The 25,033-nt window shown below is 43.7% G+C and overlaps 1 protein-coding gene across 4 annotated transcripts in view; it reads left to right on the forward strand.

Annotated features, from left to right (window-relative positions):
- Positions 1-25,033, forward strand: part of STK36 (serine/threonine kinase 36) — a 290,182-nt gene that overhangs the window by 182,138 nt on the left and 83,011 nt on the right. For 2 of the 4 annotated variants that reach the window (XM_085618423.1, XM_085618424.1), the window contains exons 19-21: positions 10,073-10,136; positions 11,006-11,131; positions 15,751-15,825. In XM_085618423.1, coding sequence (XP_085474549.1) covers positions 10,073-10,136; positions 11,006-11,131; positions 15,751-15,825 — 265 coding nt within the window. The remainder of the gene's footprint in view (positions 1-10,072; positions 10,137-11,005; positions 11,132-15,750; positions 15,826-25,033) is intronic. The other 2 variants (XM_085618425.1, XM_085618426.1) reach the window with 1 other exon arrangement.

Here is a 25,033-nt window from a genome sequence, read left to right on the forward strand (position 1 = left end):
GCTCCATCTAGGGAGTCCGTCGTGTCAGCTAGAAACATAAGTAAGTCATCCGCATAGAGTGATATGTACTGCACATCTCCGCGCACGTAAAGTCCAACATATCGCCGCCCCAGTCTGGCCTGAGCCGCTAATGGCTCTATGGCGAGTGCAAATAGCAAAGGAGAGAGCGGGCACCCCTGTTGTGTCCTGTGACCTACTGCTGAAGTGGAGGAGACCAAAGTCCCCGTCTGAACTCGGGCTGTAGCCGATTTGTGTAAGATCTCTGTCCAAGCCACAAAGGCATCTCCAAGGCAGAACATTCGCATAACTTGAAACAAGTATGGCCATTCCAAGCTGTCAAACGTCTTCTGAATATCTACCGATAGAATGGCAACGGAGGCAGAAGCACAAGAGTCCTCCCCAATATAGGAAGAAGGCGCCGCAAATTAGTAGAAGTGTTTCGAGTTGGAATAAAGCCCGCTTGGTCTCGATGGACCAGGTGGACCATATATGGGGAGCAGTCGCGATGCAAGAATTCTACTCAGGCTTTTATAATCTGTCGTGAGCATGGAAAAGGGACGATAGGGCGTTTTATCGGAGTGACGCTTCCCGGGCTTCAATAATGGGATAATGACAGCCTCGCGGTGGAAGCTGGCAACATGCTAGCCTTTTTCGCCTCGTTAAATGCAACCAGTAACTTGGGGGCCAATAGTTCAACATATGTCGAGTAACCCATCTGTTCCCGGTGTTTTATTGCTCGCCATATGCTTAATCGCACTCCGAATTTCCCCCAGCGTTATCTCTTGCCCGAGTAAGTCAGCTTGTGCCTTTTCCAGCTGAGGCAGTCCTGTGTCAGTCAGGAATTCTTCTATGGCGTCTCTAGCTTACTCCGATACAACTCTGCGTAATTCTCCAAAAACAAGTCATTGATCTACTGTTGGGTGTAAACTGGGTCCCCGTCGGACTATCTAGTTCTAGTATGGGCGTCCCTCGACGGGCCGGGTTAGCCAGCCAGGCCAACAGTGTGCTCTCCTTATCTTGCTCTGCATGTGCGCGTGCTAAATATTTATTTTGATCGAAACAGCGCAACCTCTCGACCTGCACTGCCACTGCCTCTCTAGCTTCAAACACCTCTCTTTGCTCATCAGGACACTCGGGCGGACTTTTTCTGCTGTGCCCAAGCGCTGTTATGCAGAATCGACATCCTGTAATAATGTCTTCCGTACTCCCACCATATTAGCTATACATAGTCCCCTCACCACAACCTTAAAAGCGTCCCATTCTACTGCTGTCGATGATGCTGTGAACCTCGTTTTTAGTAAAATATTGGGTGATTCCGGTCCCAACCTCCGCGCAAAAGACCTGGTCTTCCTAAGCGCTGGGCGCAGTCTCCAAGTCGGAATCACAGGGCGCTCGTGAACCCAGTGAAGTCTCAAAAATAATGGATTATGGTCTGATAGTGTCCTCGCAAGGTATTCGCTGTGACCCACCGTAGCATGCAAGTCCGGTGTGCATAATATCGCATCTAATCGCACATGCAGCTCATGCAGCACAGAGAAAAAGGAATAATCGCGCTCACCAGGGTGCTGTGCTCGCCAAGTGTCAATCGGACCCCATCGAGTCTGCCAGTCTCGCCTGGCTCTAGAGACCCTGTGTATGGGTGCCTCATGCAGTGGACGGTGAGACCGATCCATAAGCGTATCAGTTATAGAATTAAAATCCCCCCCATGATCACCAGTCCAGTTAGGTATGGCGCTAATTTCCTGGACAAGTGGTTAAAAAAGTCCGGCGGATCCAACATCTCGGCCATTAAGGCGGCCCGCCACTACCACAAATCGCCCCTCTGGGTCTACTAGGTGTTGAGTAGGCTGAAAAGGGACTCCTGCTCTAACCCAAATCAGTGTTCCCCGTGTGAAGGTGGAATATGTTGTGCAAAAGACCTGCCCTCTCCATTGGCGCTGCAGGGACAAACCTTCAGCGCAAGTGATGTGTGTTTCTTGGAGAAAAGCGATGTGAACTCCCCTCCGCACCAAATAAGCATGTACTTTATGGCATCACAACATTGTATGAATCCCTCTGACATTCCAGGACATGCACTTCAAGTCAAATAACATCCCCATGCTGCAATCGTAATCCTGCAACCAAGAGTGCTTTCCAGCAGGACACACCGGTGGTCCCAACTACCCCAAAACAAACCCATGAATCCCCCCCAACATCCCCACCCCAGAAGAAGTACGAAAACACTAGTTCCCATCCAAACTGACAAACTATATCCTTTAGTAGCTACAGAGAATCAAAAAAAAGAGGGGAGGCAGCTACGAACCAAGAAGACTGGATCAACAGTGCGGTCACTTAATGGCGCCATACCCCAAATAATAACCAAGCCCCACCCTCGGGGGCTCACATCTATGAGAGAGCCGCCTTGTTCCAGTTCTTAAGCATCTCAATACCTTTTGTTGTTAACATCATACCTCCAGTGCAGCTATTATGGTTAAAGCAAGGAAGGAGAGGGGAAAAAGGGAGGAACCAGCATACCACAAAAGGCCTCAAGGATTGAAACCAACATAAATTATAATCAGACAATCTCATTAGCTGTTCCTGGTGTGACGTGCAGCATAGCAACACTGTCCATTTCAGTCCCATCAGAGTCAGATTCCATCGATCCTTTCTCCGACTCCGTGTCCGCTACCGATGGGGAAAGATTTTCCTGAAACATTCCCGACACTGCCTGTGAAGCGACTGATCTCTCCTTCTCCGTTTGGGACGCTGTGGGCCCCTGCAGCATAGTTCGTCGATGCCTCACACGTTTCGACCATTCGGGGTCGCTGTCCCTCCACCGGCGGTCTCGCACGGCGCCCCGCCTCTCCATTCCCAGCTCGGTAAGACTCCAGCCAGGACCATGCTTCCTCAGCGTTCTCACAGAAGTGCGTTTTTTGTCTAGAATTATCCGCAAGCGCGCGGGAAACATCAGCAAATTTTGTAAGCCTTCATCCCGTAGTGCCTTCTTGACCGCTAAAAAAGAAGCTCAACGGCATTGTATCTCAAGGGTGTAGTCAGGGAATAATGACACTTTGCTATTTTAAACCTTGTAGGGGCCCGAAGAGCAGTAGGAAGTCCCTGTCTTTATAGTGTAGCAAGCGTGCCACCACTGGTCTAGGTGCCCTTCCGGGTGCCAGTGGAACCCTATGCACTCTCTCCAGGGTATACAATTGAGTCAGGCCCTCGGGTGCCACCTCAGATCGTAGCCAGCCCTCCAAGTAGTCAATCATGTTGGCCCCTTCCACTCCTTCCGGCGAACCCACCACCCTCATGTTGTTCCTGCGGTTGCGGTCTTCAGCGTCCTCAGCTCTCCGCTCCAATGCCTGAAGGCTGTGTGTGACATCCCCCATCTGGGCCACCAGTGTCTTTTGGGTCGGTTCTTGAACCTCCAGGGTCACCTCCGTCTGCTTCACGGGTCAGCCAGCTTGGCGTGTTCCGTCCGAAGAAGGCCCAGCCCGACTGCCACATTTGCGATATCCTGCTGAAGGGCATCTCTAGTGTCTGTGATGGCCTTCAGAATTTGGGCCACTTGTTGCTGCATCAAGGTTTCGGGCTGTGGTTCAGGAGAGTCCTGCTTCTCGCGGTCTGCCGCCGAATCCTCAGAGTCCGGGGGAACTCCTCCTTGTTTCCCTCGCAGTTTCCCTATGGTCTCCTGCCCACAATGCCTCCGGTCGATCCTCCAGCCAGTCACGACGCCCGCTCAGACAGGCTCGTGATCTCCTGATTATGCCTGTGAAGTGCGGGTCCCTCACCACACTGAGTCAAAGACTGAAAGTCCGCCTAAGGGCATAAGACAAAGGCCCGCTCCACTTCTGGTCAATGTCCCACGGCTTGCGTCATTCCCCGTAGTTCCATCTACGAGTGTGGGCCCCCGATCCCTCTGATGAGCTATGCTGGTGCCCTCAGTCAACACCACTCCACTAAGGTCCGCTCTGCCCCTCCAGTCGGTGTGTGCTAGTAGTCCATTAGCTGAAGCGGTGGCCTCCACAGTCAGGCCCCAGCCCAGTAGTTGCTCTCACCTCTGGGGCATCAAAATTCACATCCGGGCGCCTGCTGCCGTCCCAGCTCACAGCCGAGGCCCTCACAGCCTCTGCGGTTTTTGCTGACTGCACCCGCACCTCCTGAGGCGGAAGCCGGGAGGCTGTGCCATTTGTATTGTGTTACTGATTTTACCTGTTTTTAAAACTGAAACTTACTGCAATATCGCCACTTTCCCTTTTTTGTGGAAACTTGAAGGTATTCAGTGGGCTATAATCTCCACTTCGCTCCCCCTCTCTCCCGCTGCCCTGGACCACTCCCAGCCGAGTATTGACGCTGTGGAGCTGGTCCCGGGCACAGAATAGCGGCGGCCATCTTGGGTGTGGGTTGGGCTTGACAGCGCTCTAGTGGAGCATAAAAGGGGATGTCTATGTCTTCGCGCAGCGGGCGCGCCCGACTCGCGCCGGAGTCGCACCAGAGTCAGGCCCGTCTACGCCCGTCCACGCCAGGACGGGCCAAGGGACACTGGTCCCGGTTCCGCCTACTGCAGTCCCAGTCCATAGCGGTGATAGCTACATCTACACCAGTAAAGAACTAAAACTGCTTAACCATCATTCCCCTGTACAGTGCACAACGTGCGTACTGCCTGTTCATAATTTTAAATGTACCCATTGTGGTTTCACCATGGGTAAAATGTCAAGGTGTAATCAACTGAACGCGCTACATAAGCGGGGTAAATCGAAAGGCAGAACCAGGGCTAGTAAAATCCCCTTCTCCCCCTTAAAACTGCAGTTCTGGAGTGTGAACTGTAGATCACTCCCAAAACATAAGACCAACATCTACGATTTCATATTAGATGAAAATCTCGACGCCATGTTCCTTACTGAAACTTGGCTTCAAGCTTGTTCAGGGCCTGATATTGCTATGGCAATTCCCGATTTATATAAACTGATCAAAATTGACAGAGACACTGGTAAAGGGGGTAGCATTGCGATTATTTTTAAGTCAAATTATACATGCACTCTCGATGCCTTCTCCCTGCCTGGATGTGAAGCCGGACTATTTAAGCTCGCTACTAGCCCCCGGTTTACTCTATCCGGTCTCCTGATTTACCGTCCCCCTGGCAACGCCACTACCTGGTTGACTTCACTCCCTGACGTTATTGCCCCTCTTTCTCTGAAAGCTGCCAATTTTTCTATTCTTGGCGACTTAAACCTCCACTTGGAAGATGGTCAATGCAATGTCAGTAAATTGTTTTTATCTGAATTGGAAGCCTTAAATATTTCATTATGCAATTCTGGGCCAACACATTCTGCTGGGCATTTACTAGACCCTGTTCTTTCTAATCTTCCTTTTGAATGTTCTTTCCCTGCCCGTCCTCTGGAATGGTCAGACCATTCTGCCGTCCACTTTGTCTTATCTCAGACTGGAAATGAAAAAAAAAGCAACAGTAAGGATGTGTTTATACGTCGTTGGCATAAACTTAACATCTCCGACTTTAACACACGTTTATCGAACACTCTTCCTAACATCAACACATCCACATCTGAATTAAACTCTGAAGTATCCAAATGGCTGCACTCTGCCATTGAAGAACTTCTTCCTTTAACACGAAAAAATTCCTCATCTCATCGACCTCCTGCGCCTTGGTATTCTGATGATCTTAAGCGCATGAAAACTAGCTGTAAGATCTCCGAGAGGAAATGGAGACGCTCCTACTCTGCCTCCCGTAAAACAGCCTATAAGGAAGCCCTTAGGGACTACCACCATCATTGTAGAATAGCCAGAGCTGCCTATGTTTCAAAGACAATAACCAATGCGAAAAACTGTCCCCGTACTCTCTTTTCGGTTGTGAAGAGATTAACTGGAGCTGATACGATACCAGCATCTCCCGAACTGGATGAGGCTCAATGCAATTCGGTGGCGAACTTTTTTATATCTAAAGTAGAGCGCATCTACGATTCGTTAAATACTTCAACATCTTTTGATACCTCTCTGCCTGACCCTACTTCCACGTCGGACCCTTCTCTCCTTTTAGGGACGAAACTTGCTAACGACGCCTCTTTTTCCCACTGCTTAAATAGCATCAAATCTGGCTCCCCGCAGGATCCTGTACCCGCTAAGATCCTAAAATTACTTGATCTCAGCCCACGTCAAGTGCTAATGCAACTCCTTAATTCCTCATTACTTGAGTCATATGTCCCTCAGGAGTGGAAGCATGCAATGATAATTCCGCTATTAAAAAAGGCTGGAGCGGATATTACCAACTTATCCAATTTTAGACCAATCTCATTGCTCCCCACTCTATCAAAAATTTTAGAAAGGCATATAAACACACAATTGACACTTTTCGTGGAGAGCTCGGGTTTTCTACATCCGTCCCAATCCGGCTTTAGAGCGCATCACTCAACTGAAAGCACCCTCCTAGGAGTCACCGAGAGTCTGCGTCACAGTGTCGATCGCGGAGAAACATCAGCCTTGATCCTTCTTGATCTTAGTGCGGCGTTCGACACTGTGTCTCATTCCATCCTCCTCGCGACTCTCCGGTCCCTGGGAGTAGAGGGTTTGGCGCTAGCCTGGATAGCTTCCTTTTTAAAAGATCGCACCTTTCAGGTGTTTTCTGCCTCCGCCTCTTCTACAACCTATCCTTCGGCGTATGGTGTTCCCCAGGGGTCGATACTCAGCCCCTTACTATTCAATATTTACGTAAGACCTTTAGCTACCATTGTGGAGGAAGCTGGCCTCACATTATTTTCCTACGCCGATGACTCTCAGATCATTTTTTCTCTTTCCAACAAAGAGTATAATAACACCTCTGCTCTGAAAGAAGGTCTGATCCGTGTCTCCAAATGGATGAAGTGAAACTTTTTGAAGCTCAACGGTGATAAAACCGAGGTAGTAATACTAGGTAAAAACAAGGATCTTTGGGGCCCCCATCATTGGCCAGATGATATGGGACCAATTCCGCAACCTGTAACTGCAGTTCGCAATCTTGAGTTCATCATTGATGAGAAACTTACAATGAGACAGCAGGCTGTAAAGGTAGCCTCTATCTGTTTTGCCACCTTGAAATGGCTCCAGAAGATTTTGTGGATGTTGCCCCCTCCTACACAAAGAACGGTAGTCCAGGCGTTGGTTGTTTCCCGCCTGGACTATGGCAACGTCCTATACCTTGGAGCCGACCTAACAACTACAAAAAAAACTTCAGGTTGTGCAAAACGCTGCTGCCCGCCTGCTTTGTAATGTTCCTAGGAGAATTTCCGCTTCCACTGCACTCAGAGACCTTCACTGGCTTAAGATCTCTAACAGAATCAAATTTAAAGCCCTGTGTTACATCTTTAAAATTAAACATGCCTCAGCCCCAAAATATCTTCATGACCTTATTCATGCTTATAAACCCAATCGTACTTTGAGATCATCTTTGCATGGGGACTTTTCTGTTCCCAGATTTAGACTAGTAAAGATGGGAGGCCGCTCCTTTGCCTACCTAGGTCCTCGATTATGGAATGTTCTTCCTGTGACCCTAAAAACAGAAACCAATCTTCTTCGTTTCCGCAAGGGACTTAAAACCTGGCTTTTCCAGCAGTAATTTGTGGTTCAGGAACAACAGCTTGACACTTTTTTGTTTGTTTTTTCTTCTCCTGTTTGTCCCCCAGCGCCGGGAAACCCATTGCGGGTAGCTGTGCGCTCTAGAAGTTAAGTAAATAAATAAATAAATAAATAAATTCCCCGCTGCACCGTCGCAGGGAGTGCAGGGCAAGTCCCTCTCCGGCCCAGATGCCGCGGGTCCTCTAGGGCATCAGGTCGTGCCGCAGCGTGGGTAATCGCCTCCGGCCGCCACTGGGCCCAGCAACCGCTTCTCGCCGGCAGTCCCAAAATGGCAGCCAGGTCCGCTCACGTTGGCTCGATCGGGGGCAGCAAGCCAGTACCTCGATGAGGTCGCTCCAATCTCCTCCAGGAATCCTAGCTGCGACAGAGAACCCAGGTCACCTCTCCGGTTGCCCTCTCCAGCTCAGCAGGTTGTGGGGAATGCAGGGCGCCTCTACAGACAATACAACCCCCTCAGAGGGCGTCGTTCAGCAGATCTTGCTGCGTCTAGCGCTCCAGTTGTTCCTCCGAGTGCACAGGCAAGGAGAGCGGATCTCGCTCTCTGGAGTCCCACAGTATTGGAGCAACTGTCCCATCAGCTCCTCGATCAGTGTTAACGCCAGGCCGCCGCGGCCGGCGCCATTTTGTAAAGTGCGGTCCGGACTCTCCACTTCACTCGGGCCTTAAAACACAACGGTAGCTCGATTGTGCTCAGGATCGCGGCCCGCGGTTCCCCGGGCCAATGTTGTCAGTTTCAAGCCCTTGATCCCCATCCGACGGCTCTCAGTTCAGGATAAACGGTGGGGTCGGCACGGAGCTCCGGGCTCACGCGTCCGTCTCCATCGGCTCCGTAGCCACGCCCCCACTTCACCGTACTGTTGTGGGCGGAATCAAAATGTGAATGACAGTTGAACAGACAACAGCTGAAGAGGCCTCTCTCAAAGCCCCTGGTTGTATGTATATATATTTATTATGATTTGTTTTTTTTTATATGAGGTTTGTCAGACAACTCTGAGAGACAATAAAGTGCCTCTCAGCCAGACCTAAAAGGGCTGATGAGGTTGATGATGTACCTGAAGAGGGTGTTGCCAAAATGGGCTCATGACACTGTGAAGGCTATATCAAAGTTTCTGTGCGCAGTCAGTTGATATGGAAAAGCTTCAAGTTCTAGTATCACCAGGAATGCAAGGTTTCTTTTTACTCTCAAGCAAAAATGTAATAACTAGTTCTGAATTCCTGATTTCATTAAAATAGAAAATTAAACAATACTTGCTCTTCCTTTAAAGGTGAAGAAGGCAATGTAGTGGCAATAAAAAAACGCTATATCTCTCTCTCCTTGGTCCATAAGGCCTTGTTCAGTGACCGGTCCTCTGGTCTGAGTTAGAAATTTCAGCCTACACAAGTCTTAAGGTCTATGCATACCTACCTTGTTGTGGTTCCTAATTTTACACATATAACTATTAGGGGAAGAGCTTTTCCTGTGGCTGCTGGAATGCGTTACCAGCAAAGATAAGAAGTACTACTGAAATTCTTTGTCACAGGAAAGCTCTGAAAATCTGCTATTATCTAGATACAATTGAAGACCACTTCTGGTTTCCATTTTTCATTCTTGGCTATTACTGATCTAAAAGTTCAGCTCCAAGATACCTGTTGGTGATAGTCACGATATAGAAATTCACTTCAATAAATAAAGTTAATAAATAGATGTTATTTCCCAGAAAGCCATTTATTAAAATATGATTTCATCACATTCCTGTCAAAAATAGTATAGATTATATGTAGTCCCTTACAGGTCAATGAAGGGGGGGGGGGGTGTGTGTGTGTGTGTGTGTGTGTGTGTGTGTGTGTGTCTGTCTGTCTGTCTGTGTCTACTTGTGTTTCCCAAGAAGTGTGTTGGGAAATTGTAGGACTCTTTGTGTGGGACTGTGGGAACTTCTGTGGGCAGTTTGCAGGATGAGTGTGTCTCTGTGGTTTTTGCATGTCCAGGACTGCTGGGCTCCGTGTGTGGCAGAGCCCTGTATGGGGTAAGGATGGATGTTGCAGAGCTGTATGTGGTTGATATTTGGCCCATGTGTGTGAGGTTACAGTGCCCGGTGTAGGTTCAGTTGTGGAGCCTTGAATGTGGTGGGAACTGGAAGCCGTCTGTGCATGGTCTGTAGGGCACTTTAGTCATCATTCCCAGGGCCCTATGAGCATGATATCAGTGCCCCTTTTGCGGGTGTCCAGGGTTAGAGGGGTCACCTTGGAAGAGAAGTGCAAGGGGGGGGGGGGGAAGTGCCATGTGGACAGTTGCTAGATCCTTTTGTTTGTTTTTGTAGGGTCATTTTAGGTTCCATGTGTAAACGATTAGCTGGTCCACATGTATGTGTAGCATGGAAGGGTATAGGGCCATGCACCGGTTGAAAATGCCATGGCCTGTGTCACTAAATGTCTAACCTAACTAACCTTAAATTCCTACCTAACTCACAAGATCTGGTATTTCCCTTAGGCTGGAACAAGTGACACCAGTGGTGACCTGTCTATTCCTCGAGTCCTCCGTTGTCTCTCTTGTGGTAAGTTTTATCTGCCCATCCCCAAACTGTCTCTTAAATCTTCATCTGTTGCTAACACCTCAGGACCACCTGCAGTCTGTAGGTCCTCAGTGATATCGCCACTTCTGCAGCTACTATTCTCTCCTTTGAGCCATCTGTACTGTCTATGATGTTTGATCTCCATTGAGCGCCTTCTCCTTCAAGCCGTGCTCTGGGCTGTTTCAGTTGTTTTGTTCGCCCTTAGTTGTCAGGGTATGCCCAGTGATGGGTCCCTTGCTCACTTTGCCACCAGATTCATGCTAGCCTGGCTGATGAGGGGTGTTACCCCAAAACCGGTCCCACGATGCTTGTTTCTGGTCCAGGGAGGACCTGGCTTTGCAGTTCAGGTGGACTGTTCCCATGAGGAACAGGGTCAAGACTGATTTGCATATAGCTGGGTCTGAACTGGGGTGGCAAAGTGAGCTAAAGAATGATGATGGATTCAACCCATATCTGTGACTGGGGGTTCAATGTCTGAAATGTTTTAGTGATACGTCCTTCATCTCCTAGTGTTTGCTCTGCTGCAGTTGTTGCCATCTTTCCTGAGACTTTAGCCTTGTCTCAAGTCTTCTTTGATATCTAAGCTCACCTTCCCTGATCCTTCTGTCTATAGGCCTTCAATTATGTATAAACTCACTTAGTACCCTGTCTTCACAGCTCCTCACAATCTCTTAGATTGTTTAGATGTCTGAAGTGATATACCTATTACTTTCTTCCATGTGCTACTGTAGTTGGAACTCTCTTCACTGAGCCACTCACTGTCTTCCATGGTTCTGAGGTTATAAGACACCAGCAGCTCATACATTCTAGGTCTTGACACTAAAGGTTTTTGTTCTTTCTCCTTCCCGTAGTGTGCTGCAGGCCTTCTTCTGGTTCAGCTTCTGCAAAATGGAGCCGAACTGCTGCTCAAAATCCCTGATGCACTGGATGCTGCCAAAAATGTATTTAACTCACCGGCTGAGGTAAGGGAGATAGAGGTAAGCATGAACCACATGATAGAGGTTTGTTGACAGTCTTGTTTACCTCTTGCACCATAATCCTAGTCTGTCTTTTCTGTAAACCTGGATGGAACAGCGATTGCAAAACAATAGAATTTGCCAATATAATACACACTCCTTTCCTCAGCTCTGGATAACGCAGGTTTTATTGGTCCTGTCTCAATCACTCTAAATACCAGACATACAGAAGATTTTGTTATTAAAGCAGTTTTATCCACAAAGTCATAATAAAACATAACACAATTGTTAACAAAAAAGTAGTAGAAACAATGAAGAAAAAGAGATAACATGCTTCAGGTCAAGTGCATGATGAGCCAGTTTATATTCCAAGGTGCTGCACAAGTAAAATGTTCACGGGATGGAGCAGGAGTGCGGTACTTCAGCAGCAATCTCGCACCGAGAGAGCTCTTTCTTGGCTACGTTGGTCCTCAGATTTACCAAAAGCAGATTATTTGCTTGCTGTTTCAGTAGTCCACTGTAAGTCGGTTCTGCAACCCTTCTAAGGGGCTTGAATCAATTGAGTCAGTGGCAGAGGGTCTTCTCCTACATCGCGGCCAAGACCTGGAACGAACTCCCGATCTACCTCAGATGCGCCCCCTCCCTGAACACCTTCAGGAAAACGCTCAAGATCTGGCTCTTCGACTGAACGGAGCTGCTTACACCCCCCCTCCCCCCACGCCCCACCCCCCAAGCACCTTGAGACCCTCATGGGTGAGTAGCGTGCTTAAAATACCCTGATTGATTGAATGGGTTTAAACGTCCCCCCCGCCAGTCACTCTCTGCTTCTTGTGAGCATATTGGGGAAAAGAAGATCCCTTCCTATTCAGCTTTGCCCACAGGTCCCATTACTCTGCAACAATGATTTAATAATGCCTGGCTTAAGGTCAGAGCTGTGGCATCACATGCAACCCTAGACCAGAGACCTGACCAGAGCACTGAGTGTCTTTCCCTCTTAGTATTCCAAGGGATGAACCAGCAATTAGATGGCCCTTCTTAATACACTGAATGTACAGGTCTGGCTTAATCATATACTTGTCAGTATTAATGAGCACAGATCATAAATAAACAAAAAATGGTGTGGGGTCCTTAATAAACTGTGCCTTCTGTACTTCAAGCTCTGACACTCTGCCAAAGTAAATAATCTGACATTCTGCAAGCAGTTTAAGCACAGTGGTAGTGGAGAACAGTCTGAATATAGCAATAGCGCAGCCTGCAAAATGGCTCAGCGAGCTAAACAGTAGCAGTTGACATCTACTGCAATCTACATCTAGTGTTTGAATCCCAGCAAGCACAAATCACCTCCAATCTTCCAAGGTTGTTAAATGTAGTTAATACAGAGTCTAAGATCCACTAACAAGTTGACCCTTTTTGTCTGTGAGCATAGTCCATGATCACCCCTGATGAATAGCAGAGGTAGATGCTCTGCGCATAGCAACAGTAGAAGAAGCCTGAGTGCAGTGATAAACCTGTTCTGCGGCAGGAAGACCGTCTGAACAGAGTGCGATATCAACATGCCCAGAGCTATTCTACACTTTCTTGTGCCACAGACCATCAGGGAAAGTTTGGCAATGGCATCCATGGGTTTCTTCACTCTATGTGCACTCATTGATGAGGCTGACATTTGCTGTCAGCAGGGCATATCACATGCCCATGAAAAGACACCAGCTACAAGCACTTCTAAGACTGTACCTTTCCTCAAATCTGGATTCATAGTAGGAAAGAAAAATATTTCTTCAGCATTGGGTTTTTCATATATTCACATGCTTAACTCCTCTCCAGCCTGACAAACTGGCATGATTCAAGAATGTAAATGTATAACAGACACCATAGATAGACATGTGTGTGTCTGTAGCTGTAGATACTCCTGCCGTCTAGTGTTGGGCCCGTATGTTTGCAACTTGTTTTCTTCACGGAAGTCCGAGTCATAGATTGGACTAGAATATCCAAGCACACTGGTATCTACATCAGATTGTTTTCTTTCTTCATCCAGCTTGGACATTTGGGACGCTGCTCCAAGGTTGACTCATTAATGCGCACCTAGTCTTCCTTCTGGGTTCTGTCCCGTGTCCAGCAGCTCCCACTTCCAACCCTGCAAAAAAAACAGCACTCACTCTGCCGACCAAAGCTTCCACTCTCTACACCAGTGATACTTTTTCCAGAAACACAGAATCAGTTTGCTGGACCCCGTGGCTCTAAGAACTCCGTCAATGTGCCAACCAGAATCAGAAAACCAGTTGTTGTGCAATTGGCCCACAACCCACTGAGTAACATTTGAAAAAAGATGTGTATTGGGCTACGAACAAGCCCATAAGACATTACAAGGATACTTCGGGAAACCCCAAGCCCTCTTTCACACAAAGGATACATTTTAAAGATTTTGAAATAGAAATCCTAGTGTGGTGTACACAATGTGGAATGTAACCAAAATAAAGACAAACAAGATGTCAGCAGAAATATTTACTTATAGTGTGAATGAGACAACCCACTCAAACACATTATCTGAGCATTACTGTGCAGGCGTGTTAGCTTGTCCACAGGCTTTAGTTGCCCAAGCTGTCCTGATAACACTAATGAAAACATCTGTATCATCTCGCACCCACGTTTCGGAAAGGAACTGCTTTATAGTTCAATCAGATCATGTGTATTTATAGCCACAAAAGCGATGAATGGAAAATATTACTTACCCTGTAACCATCTGTATACAGTGTAGATTGTTTCTTGGGGGAATGTGGCCTAGTTGCTAGAGCTGCCAACCTTAGAAACTTTGAGCCTGGCTGAACATCATGTGATTCTGGAGAAATCGCTTTGGGGCTGATTTAGAGTTTGGTGCGCAGAGGGTACGCCGTCGGGATGACGAAGGATGTGCCTTCACAATCCAGAGGGACCTCTACCCACCAAATCTAGAGTTGTCTGGCAGCCCTACAGACAAATTGCACATCGGCAGGAACCACTGATAAGGCGGTTCCTATCAAGTGTTGTGGCAAACATTGCAGTACTCCGGGACATGGTCCCCATTGAAATGCATTGTAGCGAAATTCTGTTTTTGAGGATTACAAAAAGGAACACATGTGATGGGTGATAGCCGATTTGAGTTACAATGTATTTTTTGTTTGTTGGTGGTACCATACTAATTTTTACCTGGTGAAAAATGCTGATCCTCTGTTGGAATTTGATGAACCATGTTCGAGAGAAAACAGTTTTCTCTCATGATTTTCACATAGAGGTCATGGAAGGTACTCAATCATTATAAGTTCACACTTTCTTTCTCAGATGTGTGATATTCTGAGTAAAACATGTATTTCCAACACCAGCAGTATGTATCTGTCAGCTAACTTGCATGTGAATCTACAGTCTGTCAGTTAACTCGCCATTGTTCTACTGCGGCTTCACTACAGGGTTCTAATGAACAACTAGAGGGCTAACATTCTGTGTGTGTGTATAACAAAGGTGTGGTACGCCTAAACTTCATCTTAATAGAATCAAAGCTGTATAACTGAAAGCATTTCCTGAAAAGGTTACTTCAGTAAATGAAGAAATGAGGGTTTTCTTTTGTCATATATATCATGGGGAGGGAGGAATGGGTTTTTAGTCATTTGAGGCATAATGTATTTTTGAAAGGGCTAAAATAGTTAAAGAGGAAGATGTTTGCATAAGTACAGCATCCCCTTTCCAATTCTGTTTACTCATGATACCCATCTTCTTAGTCGCTTAACAGCTACCTTATTTTAGAATGGTACACATTTTGATAGATAAACGTGTGGCGCAGTGTTGTTTATGCGCCCACAGAGGGACTCCTATGGAGAAGTCCCCAGTGGGTAATCCCTGCTGCACGTGGGCAGAAGCTGTGCACAGTACAGGTTGGGTGCAGGGACTGGCCTTTAGGCCAGGTGCTGTGGCCAACCCCCACTGTGCATTGCCAGAGGCCATGCAATGCATGGACTGGGTGCCAGTGGAGGCTTGGTCACATGGCTTGACTATGAGGCCAGCCCCTGCAGTCAACCCCTGCTGTGCACCATTTAAGGCCTTGCACAGCGGGCGTTGGGTGATCTTGGAGGGTTGGCCCCTGGGCCAATTTAGAATATAATCCAACAACCCCAATAATTCACTTGAAAAAAAAACAAAGGTTAAAGTGACATTCTAGACCGCTGTTGAAATGAGAACAGAACTAGCGTTAAAACCCCTAAAAACATTGAAATACACCAGTTATAATTTAGTCATTTAACTATAACTTGTGTCCCGATCATGGACTGCTAATGGCCCTATACATTACATCACTTACATGATTTCAGTGATGACATCACTATATCTATAATTCGTATGGATTTATGATCTCTTCTCTTGCCATGTATTTGCCTTTCCTCACTGTCCCCTCCTCATTACCACTTTTCCTGACAGTATTTTCTCTTTCTACATCACTCCCTCTCTCCCTTGTTTTCTATATCCCTCTCACGTTTATCTCATGCCATTATTGTGCTCCTCTGTCCTTTTACCCTTTTCAATTCCAAATCTTTTTCATTCTCTTGCTTGTTTGATTTTTTTGCTTTCCTGATCTTAGATACCTTTTTCTCTTTTAACGTCACCCCATTACTTATTTTCAGGTGCGGTCGTCACCACCCATGGGCACTGGACTATTTGATGGAATTGTACTACTCTTGCTGCAGCTACTTGGTGAGGTACGGTTAGCAGAAAACATATACAGGTTTATTGGGTCTCCTGTCATTTTCTGTTTGTGTTTCTCTCTGTTCTTTGTCTTTCTGTTGCATCTTTTATTCTCTAGTCTCCATTGGGTCTTTTGTATTTTGGATCTCTGTTTATTGTGACTCTACCCTCTTGCTTTGCAGTGACTATCATTCATGGTGCTTTTAGTTGGATCTACTTCTCTCGAGGTGTTTGTTTTTTGTCTCATCTCCTGGATAGCTCTTGGGCAGGTGACTTTCTCTCTGTCTGTCAGTTGGATCTCTTACCTCTGTCTTTTGTTTGGGTCTCTTTATTTCTCTGGGTTTTGTCCCTATTTCAAATGTGTCTCTGGGTTATACTTAGTTTATTTTGGTGGCATCTTTCTTTCTTTATTGTCAATGTATTTGTGTGTGTTGGGAGGGCCAGAAATGTTGGCTAGGAATATACTCCAAAGAGTCCTTTACCACTTTATAATCCTGTATTTTTTGTGGGTTGTCGGCCTCGGTTTTCCAAGTCTTTTCCCCATCTGTCTGTGAAATATTTTGTCTGCTTGATGTGATAATATCGTTTGTCTTTTTGAACTCTATCAGGATGTCACTGTGGAACTACAGTTGTAGGTCAAGCAAAAGGTCAGATCTTCACCTTTTTGCCATCTGTCTTCAGCCTTCTACAAAGTATATACAGCTGGTAGTAAATCCTCATGGACAACACCGAATTCTTTCATCAATATCTACTTTTATGACTTTTTATGTCCAGTTATATGGCTGCTGTTATGTGTTACTAGGATAGGATCTACATCAGAAATAATTTAGCTACTCTCACAAAAAGCATACGCTTGAGTGTAAGGGTTTTTCCCTTGGGCTTCCACTCTGCTCTATGCTTAGTGTCGGAGGCACTTGGCAGACTATTTTCATATGGCATCCCACCACCAAATGCGGTGATGTCCCATTCTTTGTTACCATCATTCCTCCCCTTTCATGTTCTAATTTTGCTGCCTTTATTACTAGGATGTGGAGATCTCCGTTTTTTTCCTAAGATGGTGGTTTTACCCAGTTATGTCAGTACCCGTTTTCAGCTCTGTGATTGCACTATAATTCCTGGATTATAGCCTATATCAAAGTACTGCAGGAGAGCAATACATGGAAGTGAGAACCGCATTACAAGTCAAGAACATGCACTGCCTTGTTGTTTTGGTACCCTCATTTGTACAACTGTTGCTGTTTCAGCAGATCAGCATCTTAGAAGGACCTATGCTTCAACCACTTTTATACCGGTGTTCTTAAGTCGACTTGTTTCTTCTTGCACTCCGACTGTCTGCAGCTACCATTCTATTTGGGAGTTCCCCTCCCTTGTCATCCTTTACGAAGACTGCTTACCTGCTAAACTCTTGGCAGACCTAACCAAGCTGTTGCTATCTTATCCTGTTGGCAACTTTGGAAATCTCATTCAAGGTTGGCCCTATCTATAAGCACAGACGAAGACACCTGCCATCGCCCTTGCACAATCATTGTTTGTAGTTGAGTGCCTTTGTTCCCAGACTCATCAACGGGTTTCGTTAGCTTCTTTTATAGTTCCTATGTGTGTCATGTACTCTATTCAAATTTGAAACATTTACACACTTCTTAGATTATACCTGCCTTGGTTTCCCTTTTTTGGGGAGGAAACGTGTTTGCTTCCTTGCCTGACTGATACCTGTCTTCTGATTTTCTGAAGCATTTCTTCATGTGTCATCTAAATCCATTTTCATTGGCCTTTAAATTAGGCTACTCAAGGGTGCCTCCTGTGGTCCCAGCACCCTTCCCTGTCTTTGATTAATCACATAATTATGCTTAGTCCTCTGAACGTTGCTTGGAAGAGTAGGAACGCATGTAAGCTAATGATGATTTAGCGCAGCCTGCAGACTCCAAAGCATACACTGAATTACATCTGTGTTGCTGTGCATTCTTGGAACACGTGGGCATGTTTTTGTCTTCTCCTTATGAGCAACCATATTTATAGTGAACCACAAAAGCATGATAGAATTTCTGCAGTTGGTTTATTTAAAGCGTTTCAGAAATTAATGCCTGTTTATGAAACACAAAAGTGGTAGACCACAACCACATCGAATTTCCTGTGCGAATGCTTTTACTAGAAGAATCCACTCCCAACAAAATTAATTTCAGTATCAAAGTGGCAGATTTTGTAAAAGGTCAGCAAAACAAAAAATTCAAGCACCTCTTGAATTCTTACAATGCTACAGTACCATCTGAGATCTCCTGTGCTGCATTCAGGAACATATCTACCAAGCTAATTGAGATAATTATCTGATGAATAGAACAAACACAGACCTTATCATGCATTACATGTTTAAAAGAGTTTCATGTTTTTAAGTCATTTTCTGTGGTCAGGCTGAAAATTCCTGGTACATGTTAAGCTGCCACCATTGTTCTGTTTGGGATTCAATGAGCCATATTGTGGAATATCTCCGAAGAGAGAAAAATAGGGATGTTAAATTCAGCCTGCCTGATAAGTTTAGCAAGCGACATTGCAGACATAGCTACTGCAGACATTTGTCATGGAGCCTTTGTGAGGCGCTATGCTTGGCTCAGATTGAAGTCATCGACTTGACAAGCTCACCAACATGTTAGAGATAGCATTCAATTCGTATTGGTCATCAGGTGGATGAGAAAATCCATAAGATAAGATCAGAAGCTGTCAGTTGGGCTAGGGAAGACAAGGAATTTCCTGGCATTCAATTTAGATCTTTCAGCAAAGGTAAACAGCATTTGCACATCCCTTACTTGAAAAGGCATCCGCTAGAGCACGCACAAGAGCAGCATCAGCCCATTCAGAGACAGATGTCTTCTCGAGGAAAGATAGTGGTCGACAGCCTTGCCCTGTGAGAGGAAAGACTCCAACAAAGCAATTACTCCATCATTCTGCCACAAGCACAAGCATCATCGGTGTATTGCCAACCATCTCCCTGCATGGTAGGAAATAACAAAAGACATGGGGTCATGGATGTTGTGCAGAATGGGTACTAGATTAGTTTTTCCAGCTCTCGTCCTCGGATTCCACTGAGAGCCTCAATCCCTGCAGTTTTTGACTGGCTGGTTCAAGAAACCTCAACACTCTTGGAGAAATGTGCAGTGGAACCAGTGCAGGGACTTCAATGGAACAAAGGAGAATACTTGCATTATTCACTTACCAAGAGGAAAAGTCTCAAGCAAGATTCTCATCCATTTTGGATTTAAAGAGAGAACAGGGGATGAAGCAAGCCAAATACAGAATGCTAGCTTCATCAACATTTTCAACATTTTCAGCAAGGTGACAGTATGTGCGTTCTGGTTCGCAGAATGCTTGATTTCATGCACCCTTGAGCTCATGTCACAGATTGTTTCTTAAGAATCAGGATTGACAAACAGGGTAATCAGATTTTGAGAAGCAAGAACGGGACAGGTCAGACATAAAAGTAAGGCTAAAGCCTTTATTCCTATTTCTATATCTCTCCTGTCCCGTTTGTACGTAACTTTGTAAATGTTTCACTATATATAAATATATATATGTATTTGCTAGGCTTGTAAATCTTTTAAATGTGTGTGCATACATTTATTTATTTTTATATATATGTAAATCAAAAAGGAAGCAGAGAACTCTGGGCAGTTTCCCAAGTTTAGGTGGAGAGCAGCTCCTGTACAGAGCACCCTACAAAACCAGCAACACTCTGAATTTGCTCGCCTCAAATGTCTGATTTTCTATCAAAGTTTTCAAGCACAGGATTAGCACAGTGCCATCCACGCCAAGCTGTAAAATGACAAAATCCTTTTACCACTCAAGGCACAGTATTACAGCTTTGGATTGGTAAAATACCATCCAAGCCAACCTGGTGTGAATAAAAGCAACCCCTGACACGTGTTTCACTATCATTACAGCTCTTCAGAGAGTCTTACCTTTGTCCAGACACAAGGAAGCAACCAGCATAAGTCAAAACAATACTCTTTCTGAAATAGAGAGCTGCATAAATTATGCAAAAAAGAAGCGGCGAACTCTGGGTAGTTTCCAAGTTTAGGTGGAGAGAAGCTTCTGTATAGAGCACCCTACTATACCAGCTACACTCTGATAGAAAAGCAGACATTTGAGGTGAGCATACTTCAAGTTTCTATACGTAGGATTAGCACAGTACCATCCACACCAAGATCGAAAGGAACAAAGTCTTTTTCCATTTCTACAAAAATATATATCCCGTGTTCTGACCGCTCGGAGAGACATGCAAAATTCGAAGACCTATGCTGAATGTGAGCACTTGCATATAATCGGAAAAAACACATGGCTGCGAGACTTTATTTCCACTAAAATGATGCAGGTACCAAAGAAAAAAATGCTGAAATAACGCTGTTTGAGGATCAATCATGATTCCATTTGCAATGAACTTACGAACTGTACAATGCATTATGGGGCTAGTATTTCGAATGCCTGGTCATGTGACATTTTGTTTAAAAAAGCAAGCACAACGCACTTTGCATTTGTTAACTTCTTACCTGTGAGCAAGGCGACAGCCGAAACGCGTAAGGTGATGGAAGATTAGTGCTGCTGTCTTCGAAATAAATGCTTTTATCTCCGTGATGGGCCTCGCATCTTTGTTTGGTCACGGCGTGTGTTGGTGAGCTGCTCCATGCTCACTGTTCCGCGAGGCCACCCTGAAGGGTCGGGGGCTCCTTGGGCTTGGAGACTTTGTTTTGCATATATATATATATATATATATATATATATATATATATATATATATATATATTCACTGAAAAAACCATAGGTTTCACACACGTTATAGTTAGGAATTAGCATTTAAAAAACCTTAGAAATTCAGTGAAAAAACCATAGGTTTCACACATGTTATAGTTAGCTGGACATTTTACTCGTAACAAACCAATGAAATTGCCCCGTTATAGTTAGTTCAGCTAACTATAACTCGCGCGCCCGCAATGCACTGCTGATGACGTCACATATTACATCACTCATGACATGGTCAGTGACATCACTCATGACATCACTGATGACATCTCAAATGACATCACTGATGACATCACTGATGACATCATCCAGTGAATGTGTGTTTTTCTGAAAATTAAATATGTTTTATATATGTGTATCTCAAGGTCGATGGAAGAATAAATGGGTATATAAGTGTCTAAATGGATGATTTGTTTTTGAAAAATTGATTGTGTTACTGACTGATTAAGTGTATCTCTCACTTTGTGTATAAGTGGCTGCATGGGTTGGTGAGTAGCTACATGGGTGTCTATATAGGTTATTAGTTGTTTTTTTGAGTATCAGTCTGAGTGTCTGTATGGTACGGTGGGGGGTATTACGTAGTGCATAGATGCATGAATGAGTGACTCACTGTTTGTATGTGTTGAAGACAGCATGTGTGCAGGACTGTATGTGTGGATGAGTGTGTGTATGGGTGTGTTATTGAGTGAATGACTGTCTCAATAGTGTCTTCAGGAGTAACTACATATGTTTTTAACTAGTATATGTGACTATTGGTGTATATATGTGAGTATATGTGAGAGGGAGAGATTGAAAGAGTTCCTGTATGAATAAGTATGTGTTTCTATAAGTGATTGTTTAAAAGACTAAGTATGTGTAAGTTTCCGTAGAAGTAAGTATGGTGGTGTGTGTATTACTGTATATGCAAGTAAATGTATGTTTTATTCTTTATTAGCATGAGTGACTATGTGTGTGAGTAACTCTATGGATGAGTGGCATTGTGTAACAGGATGTATAGATGTATGAGTACATATGATGAGTGAGTACATGTATGAGTGACTGTATAGGACTGTTGGTGAATGAGTGGATGTGTATGTGGATCTTAGAATTACTGAAGAGGTTGTTGTAACTGGTATTGGTATGTCCATTGTTTTGAAATTTTTAGTCTCTATTTTTGAATGTGTGTATCAAAGCTTATATTAAGGTGAGAGGAGGTCTGCCACTCTATCACAAGGATGATGTCATCAGTGATGTCATCAGTGATGTCATTTGAGATGTCATCAGTGATGTCATGAGTGATGTCACTGACCATGTCATGAGTGATGTAATATGTGACGTCATCAGCAGTGCATTGCGGGCGCGCGAGTTATAGTTAGCTGAACTAACTATAACGGGGCAATTTCATTGGTTTGTTACGAGTAAAATGTCCAGCTAACTATAACATGTGTGAAACCTATGGTTTTTTCACTGAATTTCTAAGGTTTTTTAAATGCTAATTCCTAACTATAACGTGTGTGAAACCTATGGTTTTTTCAGTGAATTTCTAAGGTTTTTTAAATGCTAATTCCTAACTATAACGTGTGTGAAACCCATGGTTTTTTCAGTGAATTTGAAAGGTTTTTTAAATGCTAATTCCTAAATATAACGTGTGTGAAACCCATGGTTTTTTCAGTGAATTTGCAAGGTTTTTTAAATGCTTTTTTTTTTTTTTATTCTTCATTTTTTTCAAACATATTTTTAATTTAATTTTCTTATCTTTTATAAAGACTATGCTTAAATTTTTAAAATCCTTAAATATTTTTTTTATATATATTTTTTAAAATAAACATGTAAAATTTATTTCCAGTTTTTTTTTTTTTTTTTTTATTTTTTTTTATAGTACGCGTACCGTAAGCTCACGGTAAGCGTACGGTTTACGCAACGCCCGTAATCTATCTACGCTGCTTGCGTATAGTTCCGTACTTTGCGTAGCCGCGCGTACTGCGCGTGGGACGCGTGCGCGCTTACGCAACACGCGCACGTTACGCGGAAGTGCCGGGGAGTGACTGTTATGCGCATGCGCGCAAGCGCGTGTCTTTTTTACGCGCACGCGTACTTTTTGCCGTAAGCGCACCGTAAGCGCACCGTAAGCGTACGGTAGGTCATGTGATCTTGAAACACAACTTTTGATTGGTTGAAACTACTTTCAGTTCTAGAACTCTCCTACACCACACCCATTCCCCTCATTTCTGCTTGTGATCCCTTGGGAGAAGGAGCTGGTTTGTCTTTGGGATACGATGGCAGAACAGCAGAGCTCTTCTGAGAGTGAGGCTAGCACCAGCAGCACTGTCTTGAGGCAGAGAGCGAGGAAAGTAAAGCCTTCTTACGTTTGGGAGTATTTTACTTTTCCAGAAGGCCAGCAAAAGGTGAATGCACCCTTAGTTACTTGCAAGCTGTGTAAGCGTGTACTTTCTAGAGGTAATCCTAACAGGAAGTATTCCTTTGGGAATCACACCATGAAGAGACACCTCCAGGAAGTACACAGAAGGACACATGGTCATCTTTTTGGAGGTAACTCTTCAGAAAGACGAGCCAGTACATCCACAGCAGCTCAGCCTGGACCATCATCTGCAGGGCAGACTCCTTCTTCTGCAGGTCAGGTGAGCCCTTCATCTGTGGGGGGAGAATCTCCTTTTGCTGGCCCTCTGGAAATTAACCCTCGGTTTGCGAGGGTTGAAGTACGGTGCGCCACTTGTCACGATCTAATTACTTATAGGGAGACCAGTGTTTCCCTGGTGAACAGTAAAATAGATCAGCACACTTGTCGTACCGTCTAATATTCCCAATCTTTCTTTCCTCTGTCCCTGCATGAACACAACGGTTCTTTTAAGAGCCAACCTTATCTTTCATCTTTTTTTTTCTTTTTTTTTAAAAACTTTTTTTTTTTTTTTTTACCGTACGCGTACGGTAAGCGTACCTTTTTTTTATTTTTTAAAAAAAAACACTAAAAATCATTTATCTCATTACAAAGTCCTTGAGAGACTACAATTTTTATTTTTAACTTACCATACTCACTCAAAAAATATTTATTCATTTGTTTTTTTAAAAAATAGTTTTTAAAATGGTTGTAGTTTCCGAAAATTTTCTATATCGATCTGAAAATAAAGAAAAAAGTATTAATATTTTTTATCCATTTTATAATACAATACACATATTTACATTTTTTACAAAAAAATATTTTTGCCTTATTTTTGCTGTTTTCAGAATATATTGCATTTCACTATTAATTGTGAAAGCAATTGCATTCATCATTTTACAGCGGGCAAAAAAAATTAACAATCACAAAGATTGTATTAAAAAAGCCCAGAATGTCTTCTCACTTAAACTTATCATTACAGAAATGCATATTATTCTAAAAAAATATCATCTAAAAACAATACTTTTTTCTTTAAAATACCGTCTGATATGTTTGTTTCAGAAGTATAATCACAATATTATATCTCAAATAACTCCAAAATACATCTGATTTTATTTCCTTTAGGCCAAATAGTATTTTTTTTTTTTTCCTGGAATAAATTTCCAAGGGAAAACCATTAAAATTCTAAAGTTTAATCTGTCCAGATCTCACCAATTCTCTGTAACATTTTGGTTCACGAAAATTTTTTGAATTATTTATTTAGTCCACAATAGAATTGCTTACTTTTCCACATGGCCAAATAGTAATTTTTTAAATCATTTTTGAAAAAATTTCCAATGGCAGTCCAATAGCATTCCATAATTTAAAATGTGCAGAAGTTACCGATTATCTCTAAATTATTGGTTTTTGAAAATTGCATTAAAATTTAAAAAAGTCCACATTACAATTGGTTATCTTTCCTTTAGGCCAAATGATAATTTTAAAAATCTTTTTTCTACAAAATTGCAATGGTAATCCAGTAAAATGGTAAAATTATTTTGTCCAGATCTTGCCAAATCTCTCTAAAATTTAGGTTTCAGGAAGATTAGATAGGAATTTGCTAAATCAAAAGGCAAACGTTGTTTGAAAATCAATTGGGAATCATTACACAGTGTCCAGCCTTTTTCACATTTTAGATAAACTGTGTAATGTCCAGAAGTAACAGTAGGTCCATCATGGAAAATTATTGCAACAGTTACAAAAGTTTTTCCTGAAATTGATAATTGCTGTCCTGTAAACTTCTTTATTAAAGTATCCAATTTTGATCCATCAGCTCTACATCGTTGCATCATTAAAATTACATACTGTCCGTATTCCCTTAAAATTAATGTTGAAAACATGTCAGAATTACACTCACCACATTTCATGCTATGATTAGCATCTTTAACTAATTTTGCAAAAGTGACTGTTTTACTCTCTGGCAATGTCAAATAAATAAACCTTTCATTATCAACAATAGAGCCACATATATTATAACAATTATCACAACTATGTTCCCATTTATAAGAGAGACCAAAAAAAAT

This window comes from Triturus cristatus, chromosome 7 (assembly GCF_964204655.1).
Source record: "Triturus cristatus chromosome 7, aTriCri1.1, whole genome shotgun sequence".
NCBI lineage: Eukaryota > Metazoa > Chordata > Amphibia > Caudata > Salamandridae > Triturus > Triturus cristatus.